The sequence below is a fragment of the Podarcis pityusensis genome (genome assembly GCF_964106645.2).
Source record: "Podarcis pityusensis genome assembly, chromosome: 16".
NCBI classification, from domain to species: Eukaryota; Metazoa; Chordata; class Lepidosauria; order Squamata; family Lacertidae; genus Podarcis; species Podarcis pityusensis.
Genome location: NC_138041.1, coordinates 5,320,334 through 5,346,312, shown reverse-complemented (window position 1 = coordinate 5,346,312; position 25,979 = coordinate 5,320,334). Strand labels below are relative to the sequence as shown.

General features: G+C 49.2%; 1 protein-coding gene across 1 annotated transcript; it reads left to right on the top strand.

Moving 5' to 3' along the window:
- The first annotated feature begins 2,314 nt into the window (after nucleotides 1-2,314).
- PLEKHO1 (pleckstrin homology domain containing O1) lies at nucleotides 2,315-25,979 on the top strand. Its single transcript, XM_080984960.1, has 6 exons — nucleotides 2,315-2,888; nucleotides 3,923-4,069; nucleotides 17,905-18,045; nucleotides 19,483-19,587; nucleotides 23,695-23,796; nucleotides 24,935-25,979. The coding sequence occupies exons 1-6, from the start codon at nucleotides 2,859-2,861 to the stop codon at nucleotides 25,715-25,717; spliced, it is 1,308 nt and encodes a 435-aa protein (XP_080841086.1). The 5' UTR covers nucleotides 2,315-2,858; the 3' UTR covers nucleotides 25,718-25,979.

Here is a 25,979-nt window from a genome sequence, read left to right as displayed (position 1 = left end):
CCATGACTAATAGTAACTGATATAGCCCACTCTTCCTCCCTGAATTTGTCCAGTCCATCCAGGTTGCCACCCACCACTGTTTCCTGTGGCAAGGAGTTCCGCAGTTTAACTCGGCGCTGCGGAAAGAAGGACCGTATTTTATGTGTCCCAAATCTTCCATTCTGCTTCATCGGTTGTTCTGAGATGCTTCTCCACCCCTCTAAGATAACCGCATTATTGCCATCTGAAAAAGCACTCTTGCACTATGGAGCAACAAAAGTAGGACAATATTTTTTTTAATACATTTGTGGTATGAAAAGCTGCAGGAGAGCACCAGGAAATTCTGGGGAATGCCCCAATGGCAGACGCCACAGGGTCCTTGTCTTTGTAGGTGCAAGCAAAGATCGAAAGTTGGGACGACTACAATTCTAACGCTACAATTCTAGCAATTCTACAATTCACAACAATTCTAACGCTACAATTCCCAGCTTCAGTTGGGCTTGCTCTCAGTCATGAGTGCAAATATTCCTGAATGCACAATTAAAAGAGCTGTTATTTAAATGTGCCAAGAGTTGGTTTTATTTATTTAAGTAGTGGCGGTGGCAAGTAGGGCATTTTCCAAAGTTTTTTTTTTAAAAAGAAAGCGCACGAGAGACGGGAGAGAGAGCAGGTCCCTGCCCTCTAGGAACCTACAATCTAAACTCCTGGAAAAAGAGAGTTTCAACAGAGGGCAGGAAAGGCTAACAGGACAAAACTGGGCCAAAAGTCGTTTAGCTTAGAATGGAATCAGCACTGAAATGTTCAAGGGAAAGATGGGGCTTGAAGGAGGAACTGAAGGAGGAAAGGTTAGAGTGCCCTATAAGTGTTCTAGGAGGGAATTTAGAACCTTAGACGCGGGAGACACCCTAGAGGTCATCCATCTCAACCCCACTTTTGCTTAGGGTCAGGATCTTGCAAGCTGACCTTCCCAGCCTGTGCTTTTACATCCTTCTGGCAAAAAGCAAAGCCACTGACCTCAGAGGCAGTCTCTGCTCCACCAGTGATCAGCTCTCACCTTTAGGGAGTCTCTTCTAGTGGTTATAACCAAAATCTGCTTCCCCACAGTTGCTACCCATTTCTTGGGTTCACTGAGCCTTTGGCCGTGAAGGAGGAGGGAGAGGGAGGCCTGCGCGTGCAGACTTTGGTACCAAGGTGACCCTTTAAGGCTGCCGCCTGCATTAATCATGCAGATTGGGCAGCTGTGCATAATTTCCCTGACTTCGCATAATTTATTCTGCTTCCGCCATTGGTGAGGAGGGGCAACAAAGTTCTCAAGCCCCAAACGCAGGAGATCTTACTCAACAACTTCTCCCGCTCCTGCGATTCCACCAGGTGTTCGCTGTGTATATTTAAGCACATATTTGAGATGATGAGAACTAGACACTTGGGGCGTTAACATTAAAAAAAGAAAGAAACCTGATATCCTCAGTAACTCTTAAATATCTCATTCAGCCATTGCATTTCACATTTGCAGTTTCTTGGACCAGTCCTCTTAATGCAATACTTATTATTCTTATCGTCATCATCATTCCCTGGTATTTGACATTTGCAATTCTTTGGACGGTCCTGTTAATGCAACACATTTTAGAATTATTATCATTAAGTTTATTTGTCTATAAAATACTTGTGTGGAGGGAAATCAAGGCAGCCTCCAGGCAATACAAACACAAACAATAAATTATTCTTAGCATTCCCTTGTATTTGACATTAGTGATTCAGGTCCTGTCAGTGCAACGTTTTGTTTATTATTACTACTACCGGCAGTGCTTTTTTTTCTAAAAAAAATGTTTAGGGGTACTCTCCTTTTGACTCAAGAAAACCCCCATTTTATAGTTCAAATCGGGGGAAAGAAATACAGTCAATGGACAAAAGTACAAAGATTCACAAAATGTTTCGGGGTATCCTTGCCCTGAAAAAAGCACTATTGGTACCAACTCATTTTGACTCAAGAGTAGCCCTATGGAAAATAACAGAGCCGAGCCGATGGTGCCCTCTGTCCGTTTCCATTTTATTGTTTGAATGTTTTGAAAAAGTTCCTTTCGCTGACCATTTTTTGCAAACCGCTTGGTGCTTGGCTGGGTTTTTTGTTGGCTTGCTTGTTTTCAAAATACGCACCATGTCACGAAGCAAATCAATCTCCCCCGGGAGGTCTACTCTGAGCAGGAGTTCCTACTCGCGTCGGGTGCTGCTCGCGACCCCCTGCAGCCCCTTCTCCTGGGGGGCTGAGCGCCTTCTCTCTCCCCCCCCCCGTCCATCTCCGCCCCCCACATCCCATCCCACGCTCCTCCTGGAACAAAGGAGCGCCTCGCCTCGCCTCTTGGCACCGTGGCGCTCGTCTGGCTATAGATGGGGCTGTGGAGCCCCGACTCACCCCTTTCTCCCAGCGCCTGCCCACAGGAGAAAAAGGGGGGGGGGAGGGAGGAGGAAGGAAGGAGCAGGCGAGGCAAAGAGGGAGGGAGGGAGAGAGGGAGGGGGCGCCTCTCTCTCTCTCTCTCTCTCTCTCTCTCAGTAGGGATGTGCGCGCATCGCAAAGAGGTCCATGCCACCGGAGGTCTCTTGCGCTCCCTCTGAGAAGAAAGAGGAGCAGGAGGGAGGAAGGAGGAAGGCAACCAGGAAATAAAGAGGGAGGGAGGGAGGAAAAAAAGGGGGGAGCCATTTATTTTTTCCCCCTCCTGCGAAACAGCCAGCCCAAGCCTTCAGCTGCTTGCTCGTCTCCAGGAGACCAGCTTCGATTCTGATTTTTCCTCTCTCCCTCTCCTTTCTTTCTTTCTTTCTTCTCCTCCCCCCCACCCCTCTTCCTCCCCCCACCCCCTTTTTCCTGACGGCCACCCCCCCGAGGAATGATGAAAAAAACCAATTCTACCAAGCGGGTGAGTTTGCAGCCCGCTTTCTGAAGACCCACAAAAAGCAGAAGGGTCATTGTCCAGTTTCTGTGAGGTCGGAGGGGCGCGCGGTGGGGAGGGGGGAAGCTGGGGTGTCAGAGCCTGCGCTTTTTCTGGATTATTGATTATTTGGTTGCTGTTGTTGTAAATATCGTTTCGATGCCCTTCGATTCGGCCCCCTTCCTCCAACAATTCAATTGCCTCCTATCTCTCCCCAGTAGCCCCCAATAGCTGGGTCCTTTAAACTGGTACAGAAGCCGGATTGTCAAGTGTTTATTATTAAAACTGTGGGTTTGGGGGTGGGTGGTGTTTTGTTTTCGTTTGGTTTTTTGCATTAATTCTGGGAGTATTCGAAACAACAGGGAAACCCACCACCCTTACAGAAACAACGCATGGTGCCTATTCTCCAGATTTAAGACTGTTTACCGTGGTTAGAAAGGCGGGGGGGGGGAGATCCATTTGAAAACATCCAATTCTGTAGCCCCACATTTGCTCTTAGAAACGGGGCCTCGTGCGAATATTATCATTATTAGGACCGCTAACATTATGTTGTTATGCTGCGCGTTTTCAAAGGGTGAGAAAGCAGGGAAAACACGAAAATTGTGATGATTATTTTTTAAGGAAAAAAGGTGAAACGCAGAGTGGGCAGGGGAACAGATTGACACAGTCTGTTTCCTTACATAATGGATGTGGGGGTGGTGGTGGGGTGCCAGAGGGTTTTTAAAAAAATTGTTTATTGATTTGTGCATCATCATCATGTCTCTCACACACACACAGAGAGAGGGACCGTTAGAATTGGGATTGTTTTGTTAGTTTAATAATAATAATAATAATAACTGCACACTTTCAAGGGAGGACGGCGGCTCGGAAAAGATTGCCAGCGGACGCTGCAGCAATAGAGGGGCCCTATCCTGCAGTCTCCGGGAAGGAAGGATGCAGGTTGGAGAGGCTTGAAATAAAAGACATTCCATCACAGTTTCCAATTCTCTCTCTTTTTCTCTCTCTCTGGCTTCTCTTTCCAGGGTCACCAGGATGGGAACCAGCAACCCACTCTGCTGGAGAAGGTGGGCTGGGTCCGGAAATTCTGTGGCAGAGGCATTTTCCGGGAGATCTGGAAAAACCGCTACGTGGTTCTGAAAGGGGACCAGCTGTACATCTCAGAGAAGGAGGTAGGATCTCTCTCTCTCTCTTGGAATCTCCTTGGAGGGCAGCCCTGCTCCCCCACCCCAGAGAGAGATGGCAACTGTTTCCCACGCCCCCTACCCTCAGAGCCGGAGCTCCAAAACAGGAAATTGGGGGGGAGGAGGAAGGAGAGACCACTGGCCTTGCCTGAGACCTAGATTTTGCAAGTTGAAAAGGGGCAGCAATTTTTGAAGACCGTGGAAGTGCGGCAAGTGCTATAGGGCTGCCCCCAAAGGACACAGGCCCAGGGCCCTTGTGGGAAATGTGGCGGCTCGTTCCCAGGATGTGGGGTCAAAGGTGATTAATGTTGAGAGGGGTCAGTTGCTTGCCAGCAGCAGCAAGCAAGCAAAGGAGCCAACTCCTAGGGGCCGAGATCCCTTTGCCCCCCAATTAATATTTGAGGGGGCTGCCCCCTAAGTGGATGGGAATTGCCATTCAAATGGTGTGCATGTAATGTGTCTTGGAATTGATTATGTGGGGCTTACCTGGCCCCCCAATGATCTATTCAGGCTGGCACGCCTGGCGGCAGGGAAAGAGGTTCAAAAGCCCTTTGGTGTCTTCACAGCTGTTGGGGAGAGGGGACGGGTGGTCTCCTGGCTGAGGGACCCAGCACTCACTTTTCACGCAGAAGGTCCCGGGTTCATTCCCGGCATCTCCCGGTCAGGCTGGGAAGGTCCGGAACCTGGGAGAGGTGCTGCCTGTCAGTGCAGACAATACTTAGCTTAATGGACACAGATGGTCAGCGTAAGACAGCTTAGAGAGGGCCGCAGCTGAGGTCGGGAACATTTGCCCTCCATGCAGAAAGTCGCAGGTTCAATCTCCAGATGGACCCCCATCTCAAAACCCTGGAGCTGCCAGTCAGAGTAGACAATACTGAGATAGAAGGACCAACGGCCTCACTTGTATTAATATGGCTTTTTAGGTTCTTCCATTAACCGGCCCTTTATTCAGATCCATGAGGACTAGCGCCCTGCTTTCTTCTTAGAGAAGAAATGCAGGAGGTCCCAGACTCAGTGCCCAGGAAGAGAGCCGCTGCCTGTCAGTGTGGGCAGTACTGAGCTAGATAGACTGATGGCCTGACTTCTGGAATGGCAAGTTCCTGCCTTCTTATTCTCTAGTCCTTCCTTTGTGTTCCTGAGGACTAGAATCTTGCTTTGATTTAAAGGGAAGGCCGGTGGCTCTGCAGCTCAGCACTTGATGTGCGTTCCTGTGATGGTGCTCCCCTGGCTACTTGGCCAGAGCAATGGGCGCCATTATGGGTTTTCCATCCCGGGTGTCGGGAACATTGTTTGCCAGAGTTCGGTGGCGAAGGCTCTACGTTCAGTCCCTGCTGGCAGCATCTCTGGGTAGGGATGGGAGAGGCCCTGAGGCCCTGGAGAGTTGCTGCCGGTCCGTGTAGACAATACTGAACCAGATGGACCAGAGGTCTGACAGCTTCCTGTATTTCTGTAGAGTTCTGCATTGTCAGCCATCCTTTCCTGAAAATTTGCATCTCGATTTTGAGGCTTGCTTCCTCCTGCGACATCCTTTCCTGCTTGCCAGGCCGGCTGTGAGACAAAGGGCAGGTTAAATGCAAAGTCGTGTGACACATCGCAGGCCCCCCAAGTGGAAATCTCTCCCTTAGCCTTGTTAAAACCTTCATCCTTTGCAGACGATTAACCTGAGCAAGCATTAACCTGGCTGCATTGGCGTTGATGTGCCTGACTCTCTTACCTGTGCCCTCTTATTTCCACCATCGCCGTGACCCTTTGCAAAATAAAAAAAATCCTGGGGCTAAAGAAATTATTCCATAAAATTTATGCGCCGCTCGATTGCGGGGGGAAACAAATCTCACAGGTTGTCGAGAAGAACTAGCAACAGTTTAAGACTTTTGAAAAGTTAAAATAGCAGTAGAGTAAAAACAGGATTAAAACTCACACCAGCTGGATATTGTTTTAGATTCTTTGTCTAATCAAAAATGCGTTCAGCAGGTGTGTGCAAAAAAAAGAGACCTGCTATCAATAGGCAGGGAGTTCCACAGTGCATGTCCTTATTTATTATTTCCAAAGAAATTGCTTGGAAGTTGCACCCTGAGCTCCTAATTTTCAGGTGGACAGAAAACGGCAGCAATTCCTCGGTGGTGAGAGACAAAAAAAGCACTTTGCATGCAGCTGGGGACTAAGAGGGTCTCGTTTCTAATAAGAGGTGATGTGGTTTAAACCTATTTTGCACATCCGGCCTTCTGGCCTGACTCTTCGTGACCCTCAGTTTGTCATAGCAGCAAGAAGCCTAACTTTTATGCATTTGTTCTTCCTTCTTTTTTCACTTTGAGGTGTGTGTGGGGTTTTTTTTTGGAGCATCGTCCAGGGCAGATGGTGCTTTTTCCACTTGTGCAAAAAGGTCGGGTCCCTGCCCCCATCAGCTTGCATTCAGAATTAAGAGGTCGGGGTTAGGATGGGCAGGATAGCAGCGAGAGAAGAACCCAGGGATGGGGGATGCGAATGGATGTAAACAGACACCGGGTCACCTGGGGGGTGACACCTTAAAGCAGGGAGAGTTCCTAGTCCCTATGACTGGAGAGAGATTTCTGCAGAAAGATTTCTGCAGTCCACATGGGTTGCAAAGAAGGTTTGAAATTAGTCCTGTGTGAGGACCTGTTTTTGTAAATCTGCTTTCCCCACCCTTGTGGTCAGATAGGATTTGTTCCTCAGGAAGCCCTGGGAACCTTGAATGTTTGAGGTGGGTGGGGAGTTAATGGGACAGCCCATTGCACCATCCCGCCAATGTCTACTGTATTCCTGGCTTTACACAATCTTGAGAAGGGAAGGAAAGAGCGGGTTTGCATTTTCCTGTCCTCAGTTCCCGAGACAAACAGAACAGTGGACTGCCCCTAAGGCAGGGCTGAGGAATCGAGCAACCTTCATAATAATAATGATAATTTATTATTTGTACCGCGCCCATCTGGCTGGGTTTCCCCAGCCACAGAGACCAAAAATACACAAAAATGTCACACATTAAAAACTTCCCTAAACAGGGGTGCCTTAAGATGTCTTCTGAATGTCAGGTAGTTGTTTATTGCTTTGACATCTGATGGGAGGGCGTTCCACAGGGCGGGCGCCACCACCGAGAAGGCCCTCTTTCTGGTTCCCTGTAGCTTTGCTTCTTGCAATGAGGGAACCGCCAGAAGGCCCTCGGAGCTGGACCTCAGCGTCCGGGCAGAACGATGGGGGTGGAGACGCTCCTTCAGGTATACTGGGCCGAGGCCGTTTATAGAGACTCATAGAGTCGGAAAGGACCCTTGCAATGCAATTCAGATCTTTCTGGACCCTGACTCCTGTCCATTGGTTGTGCTGGGAGATTGAGCCCAGCAACGATTCCCTTCCTGCGCTTCCCAGCCACTGGTATTCAGAATCATTGCCGCCTTCAGTTGTGGGGGCAGAGCGTAGCCACTGATAGAGCCTTCCCTTCCTCCACGAATCTTCCTCTTTTAAAGCCATCCAAGCTGGTGGCCATCACTGCATCCTGTGGCAGTGAGTTCCACATATCACCAGTCTTGAAAGACCTACATTGGCTCCCAGTACGTTTCCGAGCACAATTCAAAGTGTTGGTGTTGACCTTGAAAGTCCTAAACGGCCTCGGTCCAGAATACCTGAAGGAGCTTCTTCACCCCCATCGTTCCACCCAACATTGAGGTCCAGCTCCGAGGGCCTTCTAGTGGATCCCTCACTGCAAAAAGCCAAGTTACAGGGAACCAGGCAGAGGGCCTCCTTGGTGGTGGCGCCTCCCTGTGGAACGCCCTCCCATCAGATGATAAGATGGTAGTTTATGCAGTTTGTGAAGGTTGCTGGGAACTGTAGCTCCTGTAGCACAAACAAGGCACAAACAAACTGTAGCACAAACAAGGCACCCCTCTTTAGGGAAGTTCAGAGATAAACAACTACCAGACTTTTAGAAGGCATCTGAAGACAGCCCTGAAGGCAGCCCTGTTTAGGGAAGCTTTTAAAGTTTGATGTATTGCAGTATTTTAATATTTTTTTGGAAGCCGCCCAGAGTGGCTGGGGAAGCCCAGCCAGATGGGTGGGGTCTAAATAATATATTTATTATTATTATTATTATTATTATTATTATTATTATTCCACAGTTCAACAGAAGAAGGACTTGGTTTTGCCTGTCCTGAAACATCCTTGTTAGATCCCTCCCCCCCAAATTCCAGCATTATGGGAGAGGGAAGGGAAACTTTTCTCAGCATAACTTGGTCAACTTCTTTCACGTCTCTGCTTACTCACTTTTCCTGTAAACTGAAAAGTTCCCCCCAAAGGCTTTTCGCAGGAAGAGGGTTCTCTGAAACAGGCTTTCAGAAGAGCGGGCGTTTTAATTACCATGAAACTGACCGGGCGCTTTGGTGGCAGGAAACTAAGGCATTAGAAATGCAGAGAGGTGATTAGGCAGAAAGGCAGAGAACGGGGTGATCCGGTTACGGAGACACCCGATCTCCAGGGTGGGTGGGTGGCTCGCTCGATGGGTAGGCGGGCGCAGGTGAGGGCGAAGGGCTTGGAGGAAGGGGCTTGTTCGAGATCCGCCGTGCCTTAAGGCTGCGTTGCACGCCGTGCAATTTAAAGGCGCCCCGGCGCCACCAAAGACTCATGGGAACTGTAGTTTACCCCTCATGGAGCTACAGTTCCCAGCAACCTTCACAAACTGCAGCTGCCAGGATTCTTTTTGGGGAATCATTTGCTATCCTAGAATTGGAAGGGACCGCCAAGGATCGACTAGCAAGGCCAGAGCTCAGGGATGATGGGAGTTGTAGTCCAACAACATCTGGGGACCCACAGGTTGAGAACCGCTGATCTAGATCAACCCCCTGCAATGCCCTCAAGAATCCCTGGCAGATGGGCATCCAAATTTTGCTTATAAACCTTCCATGAAGGAGAGTCCATCGCCTTCCGAGGGAGTCTGTTCCACCCTCAAACAGCTCTTACCATCAGAAACGGTTACCTAATGTGTTTTGTTGGGATCTGCTTTCTTGTAATTTGAATCGGTTGGTTCGGGTTCTACCCTCCAGAGCAGGAGAAAACAAGCTTGCTCCATCCTCTGGGTGTCAGCTTTGATATTTGAAGACAGCCGTCATATCTCCTCTCAGTCTCCTATTATTCGAGCTAAACATTCCCAACTCCCTCATCCATCCCTCATCTGGCTTGGTTAATAATAATAATAATAATACAGTCATACTTCGGGGGTTATAGATGCTTCGGGTTGTGCGATTTCGGGTTGCGCACCGCGCCGAACCTGGAAGTACCGGAAAAGGTTGCTTTCGGGTTTCGGCGCTTGCGCATGCGCAGAAGCGCCGAATCGCAACCCACGCGTGTGCAGATGTGGCGCTGCGGGTTGCAGACACTGTGGGTTGCGAACGTGCTTCCCGCACGGATCACGTTTGCAACCCGAGCGTCCACTGTAGTAGTAGTAGTAATAATAATAATAATAATAATAATTTTTATTGGCTCAGGGCAGATCCCACCAAATATATAATACATTAAAAACACAAAATCAAACCATTAGTTTAAAATACAATTCAATTTAAATACAATACAATTTAAAATAAAATTAAATGGGAACCCACGAATCATAACCGTAGGGGTAAGGAATTAAAAGTGCTTCAGGCCCAGCCACTCATGCTGGTCCCATATGGGTCGATAGAAATAGCCAAAGAGGCCACTTACATAGTGTCCCATAGAAAGAAGGGGGTCAGACTGAACCCCGAGCAAAGGCCTGGCGGAACAGCTCTTTTCTTGCAGGCCCTGCGGAAAGATGTCAAATCCTGCAGGGCCCTGGTTTCTTGTGACAGAGTGTTCCACCAGACCGGGGCCAGGGCTCAAAAGGCCCTGGCCCTGGTCGAGGCCAGTCTAACCTCCTTGAGGACCTCCAAAGTATTATTGTTTGTGGACCGTAAGGTTCTCTGCGGGGCGTACCAGGAGAGGCGGTCCCGGAAGGCAGGGCAACCGATGTTCTCTCCCAGTCACTGAGCTGCCATTACACCTGATGTTATTGTGGGAGCATCTCTAAGAGCCTTCTTGTACTGAATGCCACTGGTCCATCAAGCTTAGTACTGCCTACACTGGGTGGCAGCTGTCGCTCTCCCAAGGTTTCAGGAAGGACGTATCTCCCAGACTTTCAGGAACTGAAGTCGGGACCTTCTGCATGCAAAGCCGGTTTTCTGTTTCCATGATGAGTGGCATGTTTTTGAAATCATACCTTAAATCAAAATCCGTGTTTGTGTGTTCTTGATGGACTGGTGTGAGCCAAAGGATCCAGACTGAGCTGGGAGGATGTTCCCCATCTATCGATGGCGGAATATTGAGTCCTGAAGTTCTTTCAGGAGGACTTGGCTGGGAGGGACCTAGCCAACCAGGGTTTGCGAGATAACCTCGGGTTAGGCGTCCCTTGCTGCCTGGGCCTCAGTGTTGTAGCGGGTTGGACTAGATGACCCTCTGGGTCCCTTCCAACTCTAAAAAAGTCAACGATTCTCTGGCCTTCTCTCTTTGTCGCTGGCCCTCCAATTGCAGTCATGGTGTGCAGCCTCCTTTGCTGATTCTGAACTTCCTCTCATCCTCTCAGGATGCAGGCTTGTAAAAAAGGCTGGGTGTTCTCCATGCTAAAAATATTTCCGAAATTATTTGCCCAGGCAACCCAAATCCTTGCACTAAGAAAGGCTGGATCTGTGACCCTGCGTGAGTCACACACACCAAGCAACTTCACGTGGTTGGTGATTTTTTTGCTCAATTCCTTCTGCTACGAAACTCTCTTTCTGGTTGGCTCAGTCCGTAGAGCCTCTGAATCACTGGGTTGTGGGTTCGAACCCCAAGTAGGGAGAAAAGATTCCTGCAGTCCTACCGGGTTGGACTAGATGAGCCTTTCAGGGCCTCCCAGCCCTGTAATTCTTTGTCGTCTGAGATTATGCCAGGCACTGCCGGAATATTGTAAAAGTCTACCTTCAAACCCCTAAGGGTTAGAAATCTACTCTTTTTATTCCTGACCTCTCCCACTTAAAAGAAAGGAAGGAAAGGAAAGTGGAAGAATGTAAGAGCCCTGCTGGATCAGATTAAATATTTCTCCAGTCCAGTATCAACGCGTATCAATGGGGAAGGGAACTGAAGGCAACAGAGGTAGACTGCCCCTAAACTTGGAGTTCCATTTAGACATTAGAGCTAACAGCCATTGTTAGGTCTCCTTCCCTGCCCCCAATAATAATAATAATAAATAAATAAATAAACAATAAATTTTATTTATACCCTGCCCTCCCTGGCTAGAACCGGGCTCAGGTTGGCTAACACCAGTAAAATTGCAGTAAAAACATAATAGGGGGGAAACCAATTTAAAATACAGGTTAAAATGCAATTTAAAATGCAGCCTCATTTTAAAAGTAGCCCATAGATCAAAACCATAACGGGAGGGAAACATAAGGGTCAGACTGAGTCCAAACCAAAGGCCTGGTGGAACAGCTCTGTCTTGCAGGCCCTGCAGCAAGATGTCAAGTCCCGCAGGGCCCTGGTCTCTTGTGACAGAGCGTTCCACCAAGTCAGGGCCAGTACTGAAAAGGCCCTGGCCCTAGTTGAGACCAATCTAACCACCTTGTGACCTGGGACCTCCAAAATGTTGTCATTTGTGGACCTTAAGGTCCTCCGTGGGACATACCAGGAGAGGCGGTCCCGTAGGTACATGGGTCCTAGGATGCATAGGGCTTTAAAGGTCAAAACCAGCACCTTAAACCTGACCCTGTACTCCACCGGGAGCCAGTGCAGTTGGTAAAGCAATAAATTTGTCTAATCTGACTTAAGAGCCATTTAAGCCAGCAGCCAATTGCAATACTGCAAATACAGAAATTCTGTCCAGTTTGCAGGACGGTGAATTCCATTTATTTACGTACAGGTGATTGCAATTCCATCCCACCTTTTTTCCTCTAGGGAGCTCAAGGTGCCAAGCATAGTTCTCCCTCTGCTTATTCCCACAACAACCTTGTGAGGGAGGCTAGGCTGAGAAGGAGGGACTGGTCCCCAAGTGCACCCCGATGACCTCCATGGCTGAGTGGCAGGATTTGAACCCTGGTCTCTCCCAGGTCCTAGTCTGACACTCTAACCACTACACAACACTGCCCCTATACACCCACCACCACCTTCACATGTCCTCAAAATGCTGCTTATTGTTTTGGGGGGGGCTGGGCGGAGGAGAGCGTTGATCCTTGCCCGCCACCCGACTTCACCTCTTGTAATTAATTCCGATAGCGTGCTAAAATGCATTTGATACGAGCCTTTGAGAAGGTGCGCAGATCGATGCCCCTGGAGAGCGAAAGTCTGTGTTTATTGATGTGTGTGAAAGAGAGCGAGGGGGGGGCACTTTCAGCCGTGGCCTCCGCTGCTCCTGGGGCAGAAGCTCACACACACACACACACACACCCCTCCAAGACAGGTTGCCAGATCCCTGCAGGCACGCACAAGCTTTTTGCTTTAAATTTTAATCCAACGTTAAAATTGTTCCATCCGTTCCATGCACTAGCTCTTAGCAGATTCCCCCCCCCCCCGGCGTTAAGTTTGGAGCATCACTGCCGGTCAGTGTGGGTAATGCTGACCCTGATGGAAAGAGCGCGGATGAGTTGGGGAAATCTCTGTGAATTTGTCTACTCCAAAGCCATCCAAGTTGGTGGCCATTGCTGCCTCTTGTGGCAGGGAGTTCCGCAGTTTCAACTGTGTGAAGAAGTCCTTTTTATCTGTCCTGAATCTTCCAACTTTCAGCTTCACTGGATATCCCTGAATTCCACTGTTAGGCGAGAGGGTGGAAAACTTTTCTCTACTACCTCCATGATACACATGATTTTATAAAAATCTATCATTTTGCCTCTTACTCGCCGATTCTCTAAACTAAGAACGACCAAACTCCGCAACATTTTGTCATAGGGAAGTCTCTCCATCCCCTTTTCTGAACCTTTTCCAGCTCTTCAGTACCCTTTCTGAGGTGAGCCGACCGGAACGGCGTACAATATTCCAAATTCGGCCGCACCACCGATCGGTATCGCTGCATTACGATATTGGCAATTTCCATTCCCTTCCTCGTGACCCCAGGCATGGTAAACCTTTCCCAAGGACTCTCTCCCCTCTGCTTCCCAACGAACTGCTCCGATCGCCAGCTCACGGGCATAGATTTTTGCGCTGCGATAGCCCAGCCGAGATGCCCATGTGCTCACAGAGGCGCGCGTGACATGCCCTTCCCCTTCCCCCAAATTGATTTGCGAGAGTTGAGCATGAGCTGTGTTAGGTCAACCTGACGTGAGCGGCAATCGATATCGCCGTCCCCTCTGTTCTGCAATGGAGAAAATTGCATTTATTTGCGGCTCCCTAGTTGGAATGAACATGGCGCTCCATTAAGCTGCCTCTGCCCTTGCTGTTTTTTTCCTCCCAAATCCCTGTGGTTTTGGAGGGTGTTGTGAGCGGTGCGATGGTGCACTCGTTCCCTCGTGGTGCGGACACACTTGTTTGGGGACGCCTCCCACTAGTCAGATGGGCCTTGCTAGCTTTAGGAACGCTACCAGAGGTTAGTAGAGTTCGGGATTTTTTTAGCTTAGAGAAAAGGCAAATAAGAGCCAACATGTTTGTAAAATTCTGCCTGGCATGGAGGAAGCAGACAGAGAAGAGTTTTCCCCGCTCTCTCTCTCTCTTTCGTTACACTAGAACTTGTGGAAATCTAAGGAAGCGGAATGTTGCGAGATTCAGGGTGGATTTCTTTCTGCAGCGCAGAATTAAACTTTGGAACTACTTGCCGCAGCAGGCAGTGACGGACGTCAACCTAGAAGGCTTTAACAGAGGATTAGACAGATTCATGGAGAAGTGAGCTGCTAACTTGGCATTAGACTGAGATCTGGCTGGTAGGCTGTTGTTGTCCCCCCCCCCCCCATGCGCAGCGAATGTGTCCGTTTGGAAATGGATCGCAGGAAGGAAAGGGGAGCCTGACCGCCGGGTTCAAGCCCAACGTGGGTCCACGCTCTTCTGTGCCGGGGTTTAATTCCCTTTTGGCTAATCTCTTCTCTGGGGACAAAAAGCTTTAGGAGCGAAGGCGGTGGTTTTATTTCACGTGTCGCAAATCCTGCGTTGGCTGCGGGTCTCAAGCGGCTTAAAGCGAGCTGTCCTGCCTTGAACACAGCAGATTCTGGCCCGGTTAAAAATAGACGGCGCTCATCCTCCCCCCCCCCCTTGACTTTTTGTTCCTGGCCGCTTCCAAAATGAACCAGATAATAGCGCAGCGATGTTGGTTTTCCTCCTGCTAAACTGTAGGCGTGCTCATCCCCTCCTCAAAGCTGACTTTCGCAGATGGATTTAAGATATCCGTGTCGCTTTTAATTTCGTATTTTGCTTTTGTGGATTTTCGGGCACCCCGCCCCACGATATTTTCGAGTGCTGGACGGTTTAAAACAAAGAAGTATCTTCCATATGTACACGTCCATAGGAATGCAGTAAACCTGCATCTTAGGTGCGGTTCACATACAGCAGTCAAGTCCAAAGTCCGTTTAATCAATTTAATCCAGCACCCTTGTGGCAGTATACAGTGGTACCTCGGGTTAAGAACTTGATTCGTTCCGGAGGTCCGTTCTTAAACTGAAACTGTTCTTAACCTGAGGTACCACTTTAGCTAATGGGGCCTGCTGCCGCCGCCGTGCGATTTCTGTTCTCATCCCGAAGCAAAGTTCTTAACCCGAGGTACTATTTCTGGGTTAGCGGAGTCTGTAACCTGAAGCGTATGTAACCTGAAGCATATGTAACCTGAAGTGTATGTAACCCAAGGTACCACTGTATGTCCTGGGGTAAAATCCTAAAAATAACTCAACAACTTTGGGGTAAAATTGTAAAAAAAATCTCAACAACCTCAATCCTAAAAACCTTGGTTGGCCCTCACGCATGTTCACTTCATCAAATCTGGCCCTCTTTGAAAAAAGTTTGGGCACCCCACCAACAGAGTTTCAACCGTACGCTGTGAAGGCGAGCTGGCGGGGATCAGAGGCGAGTGGAAGCCGCAAAAAAGAGCTCTCAAGTTCTCGCAGGAAGTCAGGTTGCCCAGCAACCTCTTGCGGGAGCATCCCCACCGCCAGAGTCCGATTTAAGGAAGCGCAACCGATTTGGCCGCACTGGGCACGGAGCCTTGGCGAAGCTGCAGGGGATGCCACAACTGTGATTTAGAATGGGGCGCAAAAGGCAGGGGCGCCGAATTTTGGTATCGCACCAGGCGCTGCTGAAATTTGAGACCTGCAACGTCCACCACTGCCTACCGCACCCCTGGCAAAAGGTGAGCCACTCAGAGGATGCCCCAGGAGGGACTTGGCCAGAAAGACCAAAACTTGGAAGCAAGACCAATAGCTTAAACGCTCTTTTTGCACTGGGTCCGCTTCGAGTTTCTAGCTTCCTCTCACATCTGAGCCTCCCGCTCACTGGCTCCCTTATAGCTGGCTAGCCGTGGGGCAAGTCCAAAGGGAATTTTGGCTATACCTGGATGTTGCCTCGGTGCGTAACCTTTGGGACCAAACGCAAGTTGCCTGTGAATGCGCTTTCTCTCCTGCAAATTCCATTCCTTCCATTGGGAAGTCTCCAGTAAATGAATCCCGTGTTCTGGTTAGTGGGGTGTCATTTGCAGTCAGTACCCCAAACACTACTTCTACTATTAGTAGTAGGGACGTGGGTGGCGCTGTGGGTTAAACCACAGAGCCTAGGACTTGTCGATCAGAAGGTCGGCGGTTCGAATCCCCGTGACGAGGTGAGCTTCCGTTGCTCGGTCCCTGCTCCTGCCAACCTAGCAGTTCGAAAGCATGTCAAAGTGCAAGTAGATAAATAGGTCCTGCTCCGATGGGAAGGTAAACGGCGTTTCCGTGTGCTGCTCTGGTTCGCCAGAAGCGGCTTAGTCCTGCTGGCCACATGACCCGGAAGCTGTACGCCGGCTCCCTCGGCCAATAAAGCGAGATGAGCGCCGCAACCCCAGAGTCGGCCAGGACTGGACCTAATGGTCAGGGGTCCCTTTACCTTTACCTAGTAGTCATTTGCACTTTTAAAAGCAGCTGCACGCATGGTTAACTTATGGGATTTGCCGCCAAGAGAGGCATTGCCAAAGGTGGTAGTGCGTTCACCATATGGCTTCTAAATAACCAGGAAATGCTTTTCCACCTGTAAAACCTGAAAACTTTATTTATTTATTTTAAGGAAATGTTTGTCCACCTGGCCTGGCAGTTGTACTTTTTGCAATGACAGTGTATCCCGCAGAAATCTGCAGGTGTGGCTTCCCCAGCTATGGGGATAAACGTAACGCTTTCCAATTAATAATAAATAATATTTTTTTAATTTATACCCCGCCCTTCCCGGTTTAAAAATTGGGCTCAGGGCTGCTAACAGCAAATGTGAAACAGTGAGTAAAATGTGACTTAAAAACAGCATAAAGCCGCATAGAATACAACATAAAACGCAGCATCAATATCAATAAAATTCAAAAATTCAGGGGTCATTTTTGGGGGGGGACCCCAGTCAGTAGACATCGAACAATCACCAGGACTAACTGGCCAAGTTGGTCCTACTAGGGCCAGCAAGGAGACCAGGGAAGAATTTAAATGTGGAGCCCCAGAAAGGGTTTCTTTATAGAAGAGGAAAGGGAATAGAGGATGAGGCTAATTCAGATTGAAGGCCAGGTGGAATAGCTCTGTCTTACAGGCCCTGCGGGAGGAGATCAAGTCCTGCAGGGCCCTAGTCTCGTGGGACAGAGCATTCCACCAGGTCGGAGCCATCACTGAAAAGACCCTGGCCCTTGTGGAGGATAGTCTGGCATTGACACAACTGCAGTGGGAAGCTGAAAAGCTGGCAACCCTTTTTGGCTGGGATCCCACCTAGCGAGCAGAGAGGGCCGTGAGCAGGTGGAGGAGTCGCCCTGCCTCTTCATTTCCTGGGTGCAATCCTCTTACACCCGCCATCCAAACGGGTGCAGTCAATTGCTGAACTGCAGTGGGGACCAGGAGCCTTAGCCTCCCTGTGGGAACTACAGTTCCCAGAATGCTTTGTGGCTGGGGAAGTCAGAAGGCAGTGATTCCCACTCTAATCTGCTTTCGTCGCAATCAACGCTGTTTTCATTCTGCTGCATCTTGGTTTCCACCAAATGCTAACTTATTCTTCTTCCTGTCTTCCTATGCAACGCGATCGACTTGATTATTTACGCACGTTACAAATGCCATTTACGCAAGTTACTGACGTCATGACTCATGAATGCTGGATGCAATTTAAATGTGAGGTGGCAGCAACCATAATCAATTACGTATTGTCTGCGGACTGAAAGCAGCAGCAGCAAATGCCAATCAATATTTGCTGGGTTGATTCCCATCACGTAGACAGGACAAATAAGTCAACATTGGCCATTTTGCTTCTGTCAGAATCCTCCAATGTCTGATTTCGTTGTGTTAAGAGGAGTTTGGATTTGATATCCCGCTTTATCACTACCTGAAGGAGTCTCAAAGTGGCTAACAATCTCCTTTTCCCTTCCTCCCCCACAACAAACACTCTGTGAGGTGAGTGGGGCTGAGAGACTTCAGAGAAGTGTGACTAGCCCAAGGTCACCCAGCAGCTGCATTTGGAGGAGCGGGAACTCGAACCCGGTTCACCAGATTACGAGTCTACCGCTCTTAACCACTACACCAAGCTGGCTCCATAAGCCAGGATAGTTAAAACAGTTGAGGGTTTGTAATGTATAGAGTCAGAACCAGCAATCAATTGCAAATGAAAGACTCTCACTGAACTTGTGTCCCTCTGTGTATGTGTTTGTTATTCCCTGCCTGCAGGTAAAAGACGAGAAAAACATTCAGGAAGTGTTTGACTTGAACGATTACGAGAAATGCGAAGAGCTCAGGAAATCAAAAAGCAGAAGCAAAAAGAACTACAGCAAGTTCTCGCTCGCCCACTCCAAGGAGCCTGGGAACACAGTAGGTCTTCCCTATCGCCCCCACCCAGAGGGATTCCTGGCTCCTGGTTAAACTGTGGAACTCCCTGCTGCAGGATGTGGCAGGAAAAGGATGGTCCTTCCAGCATCCTTGGACTCCAGCTCCCATCAGCCCCCAGCCAAGGTGGCCAATGGTCCATCATCAGCCAGTCTCTTTATTACAGTCAGCGGCCAGTATTTTAAAATCTGTAAGCTAGTACCAGACAAAACAAGACAGAGAGCCATAACAATACGATGACTAAATAACTGAAGCATACTATAGAATGCCAGGCGCAGAAAATAAAGCCGTAAGTTCGTTAAAATTAATCCCCAATGAGTTTTACTTGCTGCAGCGCAGTATTTAGCTCCCAGCTTAGAAGAGATGGATGCATCCCCGATCGGAGAGGAGTTTTAAGAAGCATAAAATTCACCTGATCGCCTGGGGAGTTTCTGTAAAAAGGAGTTTCCAATAAAAATCCGGCGTGAATCACAATAAAAGAGCAACGCATAAGAATAGTTGCTTCTACCTCTCCAGATTTGCTAGGGAGTTTGTGTTGACAATGGGAGATTATGATTTTTTTTTTGCAGCTTCGCCTCCTGTAGGCATAAGGTAACCCATCCAGCAAGGTTAAAGGAGCCAGACCAGCCGGGATGGCCAGTGGTCAGCAGTTAGGAGAATTGGATTCCAGTGACACCTTGAGGCTTTGCAGACTCCCCAGTCCTGGGATAGTAAATGCACCCTAGGAAACCAGGATTTCGTCATTGATCAAAAGCTATAGAGCCACGAGTGAAGAATGGGTCTTCTTGGCTTGTATCTCCTTTAATGGGAGACAAGGAAGGGATGTAATAAAGCAAGGTTTAAGTGATCCTCTCTCAGACACCATGGTTTTGCATTACTATTTATTTTAGTTTGAGAATTCATGCCCTGCTCAGCCAAAAAGGCTCCAGGAAAGGCTTAGCTACAATTTTAAAAAAATGACAACCTGACAGTCCTTGCCTGAACAGGTTTATAAAGTAAACAAGAACGGCACACAAGGGGAAATGAACAAGGAGGGAAGAGGAAAAATCAAAACTCAGGCACAGATTTCCAAACAGTTGTCCTGATGGAAAAGGCCTTCTGCTACCCATCTCTCCTGATGGGATGGCTACCCCCAGGTGACAGGTGAGGGGAAAGGAGGCCTGAGGGAACGGGCTTACCGTAGCAGAGCTAATGGAGGGAGCTCTGCTTTCCAGAACTAGGCTGTCACCTGGGTGCTTCAAAAAACCAACCGAGTTGTAAGCGGGTTTTGTATTTCCATGCACTGTAAGGGATTCTCTCTTCCACTAAGAAGCTGTTAGGCGCTGGTGCATCTGATGTAGACGGACGCCACCTTCCTTTGCCCCAGGATGGGTTTGTTGATGGCGTGACATTCACAGCTGATGCGCGTTCCTTCTCTCCTAGGCACCTAACCTTGTCTTCCTGGCTGTGAGTCCTGAAGAAAAGGAGTCCTGGATCAACGCTCTCAACTCTGCGATAACTCGGGCCAAGAACCGCGTCTTGGACGAGGCAAGTAACCTTTGGGGAATGAGGTGTTCATGGGCAGAGAATCTGCTTTGCATGAAGGTGGTCCCGGGTTCAGTGCCAGAAGGCATCTTCTGGGTAGGACTGTTGTTGTTGTTTAGCCGTTTAGTCGTGTCCGACTCTTCGTGACCCCCTGGACCAGAGCACGCCAGGCACTTCTGTCTTCCACTGCCTCCTGCAGTTTGGTCAAACTCATGCTGGTAGCTTCGAGAATAGTATCCAACCATCTCGTCCTCTGTTGTCCCCTTCACCTTGTGCCCTCCATCTTTCCCAACATCAGGGTCTTTTCCAGGGAGTCTTCTCTTCTCATGAGGTGGCCAAAGTATTGGAGCCTCAGCTGTCCTTCCAGTGAGCACTCAGGGCTGATTTCCTTAAGAATGGATAGGTTTGATCTTCTTGCAGTCCATGGGACTCTCAAGAGTCTCCTCCAGCACCATAATTCAAAAGCATCCATTCTTTGGCAATCGCCTTCTTTATGGTCCAGCTCTCACTTCCATACATCACTACTGGGAAATCCATAGCTTTTACTATACGGACCTTTGTTGGCAAGGTGATGTCTCTACTTTTTCTTTTTATTACTTTTTTGGGTAGGACTAGACAGCCAATACTCTGACCTGGGGCAAGGCATGTTCCTATTTAAACTGGCCCTTTGGTTCAGAATCATGAGGACTAGAGTCTTTATTTTTAAACAGAGGACCATAGCTCAGCGGCAGAGAACCTGTTATGTGTGTAAGAGATCCCAGGTTTGATCCTTGATGGAATCTCCACCTAGGGTTCAGAATGTCCCCCGTTTACGAAACCCTGGAGGGCTGCTGCCAGTCAGTGTTGACTATACTGAGCCAGGTGGACCCCAATCACCTGACTCTGCATAAGGCAGAGTCTGTTCCTACGATGTGGGTCTTGCGCCCCCCCAACCTGTTAAAGGGGTTGCCCTTTGAAAGTTGCCTTGGAGTTGTTTTTATGAGCAAAGCAATTAGTAGATTAATAATCTATTGGTTGCTTGGCTCATAAAATTATCTACCGTATTTTTGCGTCTATAAGACGCCCCCATGTATAAGACACCCCCTATTTTGGAGGACTCCGATTTAAGAAAATGGGGGGAGATGTATCTGTGTATAAGAGGCCCCCTAATTTAATGACATTATTTTTTAGGGAAAAAACCTAGTTAAACACAGAAAAATACAGTACTTAATTGTTCCTCCTCCCAGGAACAATGAGAAATGGACATCGTTTGTATTCATTCATTCATTCATTCATTCAGAGCATTTGTACCCTTCTTTTCAGCCCCCCCCAAGGCCCCCAGAGTGGCTTAATGTACAGTCAAAACAAGAGAGTTCCTTCCCGCACAATCTGAAAGCAAACAAAACCACAGCATGCAAGGGAAAATGGACTGGGAGGGAAGAGGAAAACATTGCGCTTATGGCAAGCTAAACAAAGGGGCCTCTGCCAGGTTGTAGTCTCCCACAGCAAAGCTTTTGAGACCCCCCCTCCCCACTGCCTCCAAGATCCCTTTTGTTTCTCCACTGGTTGCTCCCCTTTCCCTTTCCAGCCATCCTCCCACCCACTGTAACGTGAGCTTATATAAAGAGCTGCCTCTGCTCGGAGTTTTAAACAGTGCGATTGAATTAAGGAACCCCTTTAAAGAAAAAAATAGGAAGGAAGAAAGAACCGAGACTACAGTCTGCTGTCTCCGATATCGCCGGGGCCATCTGTCTCTCTTTTTTGATCGCTCTGCCTTTGTGGGCTCGTGACTCATTCTGCATCTGCAGAGAGGGCAGAATCGAGAGTGCTGCTTCCTCGCTGCTAAATTTAGGGGAAGGCCGACGGGCGGCCACAGTGAGAATTTATTGCTTTTATTTAAAGGCTGGGGTTGCGGTTCCGCCTTTTGATCCGTAATAATCCCCGGGGTCGTAGGCAGAGATGCTTCTGAATGCCGGTTGCTGTGACACCCAGGATGGAGAGAGTGTTACTCTTGTGCTCAGATCCCACTCACTGGTTTCCAGTTGGGACACCTGGTCAGCCACTGGGAGGATAGGATGCTGGACTAAGTAGGCTCCCTTTGGCCTGAATCAGGAGCAGCAAGACCAAAGAAGAGATTTATCCACATGCTGCATAGTTAAACTTGGTGACAATGGCCACCTCCTTCCCTACAGACCCTCTTGGGTGCTGAGATGGGCAGAGGGCACCCTCTTGGTTGTTGCAGAGGCTCAGGGGATGGGGGCCTTCCCTGTGGTGCCCCCTAAGCTGTGGAACATCCTCCCTGCAGAGATGTGCCCACCACCTTCATTGTACACCTTCCAGAGAATGCTAAAGATGTACCTCTTTGCTCAGGCTTTTGGCACTCGGGGTGCATGATTTTTTAAAACCCACCTTATTTTGTGATTGTTATTTTAAACTGATTTTAACATTACATTTTAATTGCTGTAACCCACCCTCGGACCTTAGGGTGAAGAGCGGCTAATTATTACCGTTGTCCTTAAATCTATTACCTCCAGCCCTTGGAATTTGCTCTGGGGTTGGCTGAGGTTGGGAACCTTAGGCCTGGGGGCCAAATCTAGCCTTGCAAATTCTCCTCCCAGGCAGAGGTGTAACCAAGGTCTCTGGTGCCCCAATCAAAGAGCTGTATCGCCGCCTCCCCTCGCTGGAAAATCACTTTACTGCAATAGCCACATTAGAAATTACTACATTTCACGCGACCCAATTGCTTGAAACGTCTGGAGTAAGGGCAGGGAGGAAGGGCAGAAAAAATTGTACGTCTTTGTGCCCCAGTGCGAGAAGAATGGGAAGCTTCTCCTGTGTTTGATCTCAGGGCGACAGCAGCAGTGATCTCCCCAAACAAATACATCATATGCTCCATAGTCTGATAGGTGGCTTTTGAGCCCCTGGTGGGAACTGGTTTCACCAACTCCTAGGTACACCTCTGTGCCCAGGCCACACCCCTCGCCAGCTGTTTTGCACCCCCACTGAATGCTTTTTCCTGTCCTTGATCCCTGGTCATGCTGTCTGCTTGCCTGATAATAATAATAATAATAAAACAATTTATACCCTGCCCTCCCCAGCAAAGACCGGGCTCAGGGCAGCTAACACCAGGTATAAAACAATTGATTAAAATAAAACTTAAAAACAAGATTAAAATACAACATCAAAATGCAGCCTCATTTCAGTAGAAACTCAAATTAAAAACTTTTTGGGGATGAAAACATCAAATCTTCACCAAGGCCAACTATCCAGACTGGTCCTACGTGGGCCAGAAAAAAAGCCAAGGAAGTCCCCAAATAGGAGTTCCATCACAGAAGGAGAAAGGAAAAAGGATAGAGGGGGAGGGGATCAAGTTGATTCCAAGCCAAAGGCCAGGCGGAACAACTCTGTGTTATAGACCCTGCAGAAAGAAATCAGATCCTGCAGGGCCCTGGTCTCATGAGACAGAGCGTTCCACTGGAGCCAGTGTTGAAAAGGCCCTGGCTATGGATGGATGACAGAGGGGTGTTTGTGTGTAGCAACTAGCCCACTGTAGAAAAGAAAAAGGTTACATTTCCTTGTCTGTCCGGTTTCCTCACTGGCCTTGTCTACCTCCAGAATGTGGTCCCTCAAGACAGCTGCCTGGAAGGGAAATGGCCCTTGCTAGGGAATGTGCTGTGCTAGGGTGACAGAGCGCTTGAATCCACTTTGGATGCACCGACTGACATTCCAGAATGGGCTCCAATCCAGGAAAATTCTGACTGCCTGGAGGCGGCCATTGGCCCAACAGGTTTAGCAGAATGATGCTCAGCTTTGACCAAAGTGTGCTTGCACCTTCATGCCTGGAATGTTGGCCGGCAACACACTTCTGAGCAGCGCCTGTCTCTCCAGAAGATTTGCAGCCCTGCAAATTCTGGAGCCTCTGCCAGGCAGCAGTCGAGCCGTTTTCGACCCCGAAAGAGATTCCAGCTAATTGTTGCGGGTAATGAATACGCTGCAGAGTTCCAGGCTAAGCTGATGGATCAGCCCCTTGCAGGGAGCCAAAACGAGAGGGATAAATTATTCACCGCGATCCACCGCGCTGGCCTGTCATCGTGACAAACTGACAGTGGGTGTGCTTGTGTTGCATTTCAGGTGACCGTGGAGGAGGAGAGCTACCTTGCCCACCCGACTCGCGACAGGGCCAAGATCCAGCACTCTAGGCGGCCGCCGACCAGGGGGCATTTGATGGCTGTGGTACGTTAAGGCGGATTTCCTGCTTCCGTTAACGGCGCACACTCAGAACTGGACACGGGAAATATATACGCGCAGTACAATCTCATCTTACGCAGGGGTTCGGTTCCAAGGGTTCGATGCACACACAAAAAGGCAGATTTTCAAACCGCCCCGTGTGAGCATATCTAGACTCCAGGAACTAGCACATTGTGCAGGTCTCGCTCCCCAAGCAAGGCAGAGAGCTCAAAAGCTTCCCGCAAAACGCAGCATGGAAAAAGCTTTCAAGCTCTCTGCCTCATTTGCCCACTCGGCACACTGGCTCCAGGTTACAGATGCTCATGCAAGATCTCACAGGAACTCAGATGGCCCCACGTGATCTCATGAGAGCATCTCGGAGCCCGCGCGCTGAGTGGGGCTTGCCCAAGCAAGGCAGAGACCTCAAACAGGCTTTTCACGCCATGAAAACCCGGCGCAAAAAGAGCTTTCAAGCTCTCTGTTTCGCTTGCTTTTAACTTGCAGAATTTGAACCAGCCGGACTTCAACCACTTATGTCTGAAACTGAGCAAATTTAAGTGCACATCAGATGACAATTGCTGGAAATCACGGGAGACGTGGTTGTGTTCAGGCCCTGGTTTCAGGTTTCCCATTGAGGCATCTGGTTGGTCACTGTGAAAACAGGATGCTGGACTAGATGGGCCACTGGCCTGATCCAGCAACAGGCTCTGCTTATGTTTGTATTTGATCCCTGGTTTTTTTTGTGTGTGTGTGTGTGTCAGATGGCATAAGCATGCATGTTTTGTTTTGTTTTGTTTATACACATGCAAAAGTTGATTGATTCATTGGGCATAGGAAGTAGCAACTATGGACCAGAGCCAAATTCTTCATTTCTGTCCTTGGTATTGGGTTACCTGGCACAAAAAGAGCATTGAAGCTCTGTGCCTTGCTGCAGAGGGGTTATTTTGGCATGCCAGCTCTAGAAGACATGGGGTGGTTTGTGTCCATGTGCTTTTGTGTTTACCTGCCATCCCAGGAACGTGACCCCTGCGTAAGATGCGACCGCACTGTTGTATCAGTGGGTTGATTTGTGATGCCTCCAAAATAATTCTCAAAACATGTAGCCTTTATCTCTCTCTCTCTTCCTGCCCCACGACCTCTGTAGGCATCTACCTCAACGTCTGACGGAATGTTGACCCTCGATTTGATCCAGGAGGAGGAAGCTTCCCCGGAAGACCACGGCACCTGCGAGGAGAGCTTCCGGGTGGACCTGGACAAATCGGTGGCCCACCTCTCGGCCGGGCGGCGGCGTTCGGATTCCGAGAACGTGAAGCCCGCGGAGAAAAGCCGGACGAACAGCCTCCCGAGGCGGGAGGTGGCATCTTGGGACAAGTTCTCTCAGCGCACCGACTCCTTTGAGAAGGGTACCATGTACACCCCTCAGGTTCCGAAGAAGCTCTCCCACCTGGAGAAAAACAAATGTGCCTCCATGGAGGAGATCCTGTCGTGCCGGGACTCTTCCTCGGCGCACCGGGCGGTGCTGCGGAAAGGGCTGGAGGAGCAGCTGGCTTCGGCCGGGCCAGAGCAGCTGGGCCGGATCCAGGAACTTGTTGCGTTGAAACTTGAAAAGACCCAGGAACTGCTGGCGGAGGTGAGGGGCTACGCCGAGGGGAAACGGAAGGCCAAGGACCCCGCTTCTGCCGCCACCGCCACCACCACCGCCTCCTCTCCCTCCTCCTCCTTGTCTTCTTCCAAGTTGGACTCGGAGGCCATCTTGCAGGAGACGGAGCGGCTGCTTGGGGAGGCCTCGTCCAACTGGAGCCAGGCGCAGAAAGTGCTGCAGGAGGTTCAGGAACTGAGGGGCCTGTACAAGCAGCTCGAACTGCAGCTCTCAGACCCCAAATCCAAACAGAACGCGCAATCCCAGTACAGGAAAAGTATGATGTGAACGGAGGCCCGTTTTGGGCCCTCTTAGGCGGGAAGGACAGGGTGTTAGGGCGGCTAGGAAGAGGGTCAAAAGGGTTGGTATGTACCTTTTTATTACCACTATTATTATTTACAGTGTTTGATGCTGACGAGGTGCCTGTTCTCATCCAATCCTAATTTCTCACCAGTTTGATTTGCTGCCCTTCTTTTGCCCCCTATCACCCCCTCCCTTTCCCCTTCTCCAGCCCCAGACAAACACATTCCAATAAATCAGTTTGTATCCA

Bases quoted from the DNA above. Each gene is read 5' to 3' on its own strand.
- PLEKHO1 (XM_080984960.1), top strand. From the start codon at position 2,859: ATGATGAAAAAAACCAATTCTACCAAGCGG. The intron at 4,070-17,904 runs GTAGGATCTCTC...CCCTGCCTGCAG, and splicing joins TGTACATCTCAGAGAAGGAG to GTAAAAGACGAGAAAAACAT. The intron at 18,046-19,482 runs GTAGGTCTTCCC...CTTCTCTCCTAG, and splicing joins CCAAGGAGCCTGGGAACACA to GCACCTAACCTTGTCTTCCT.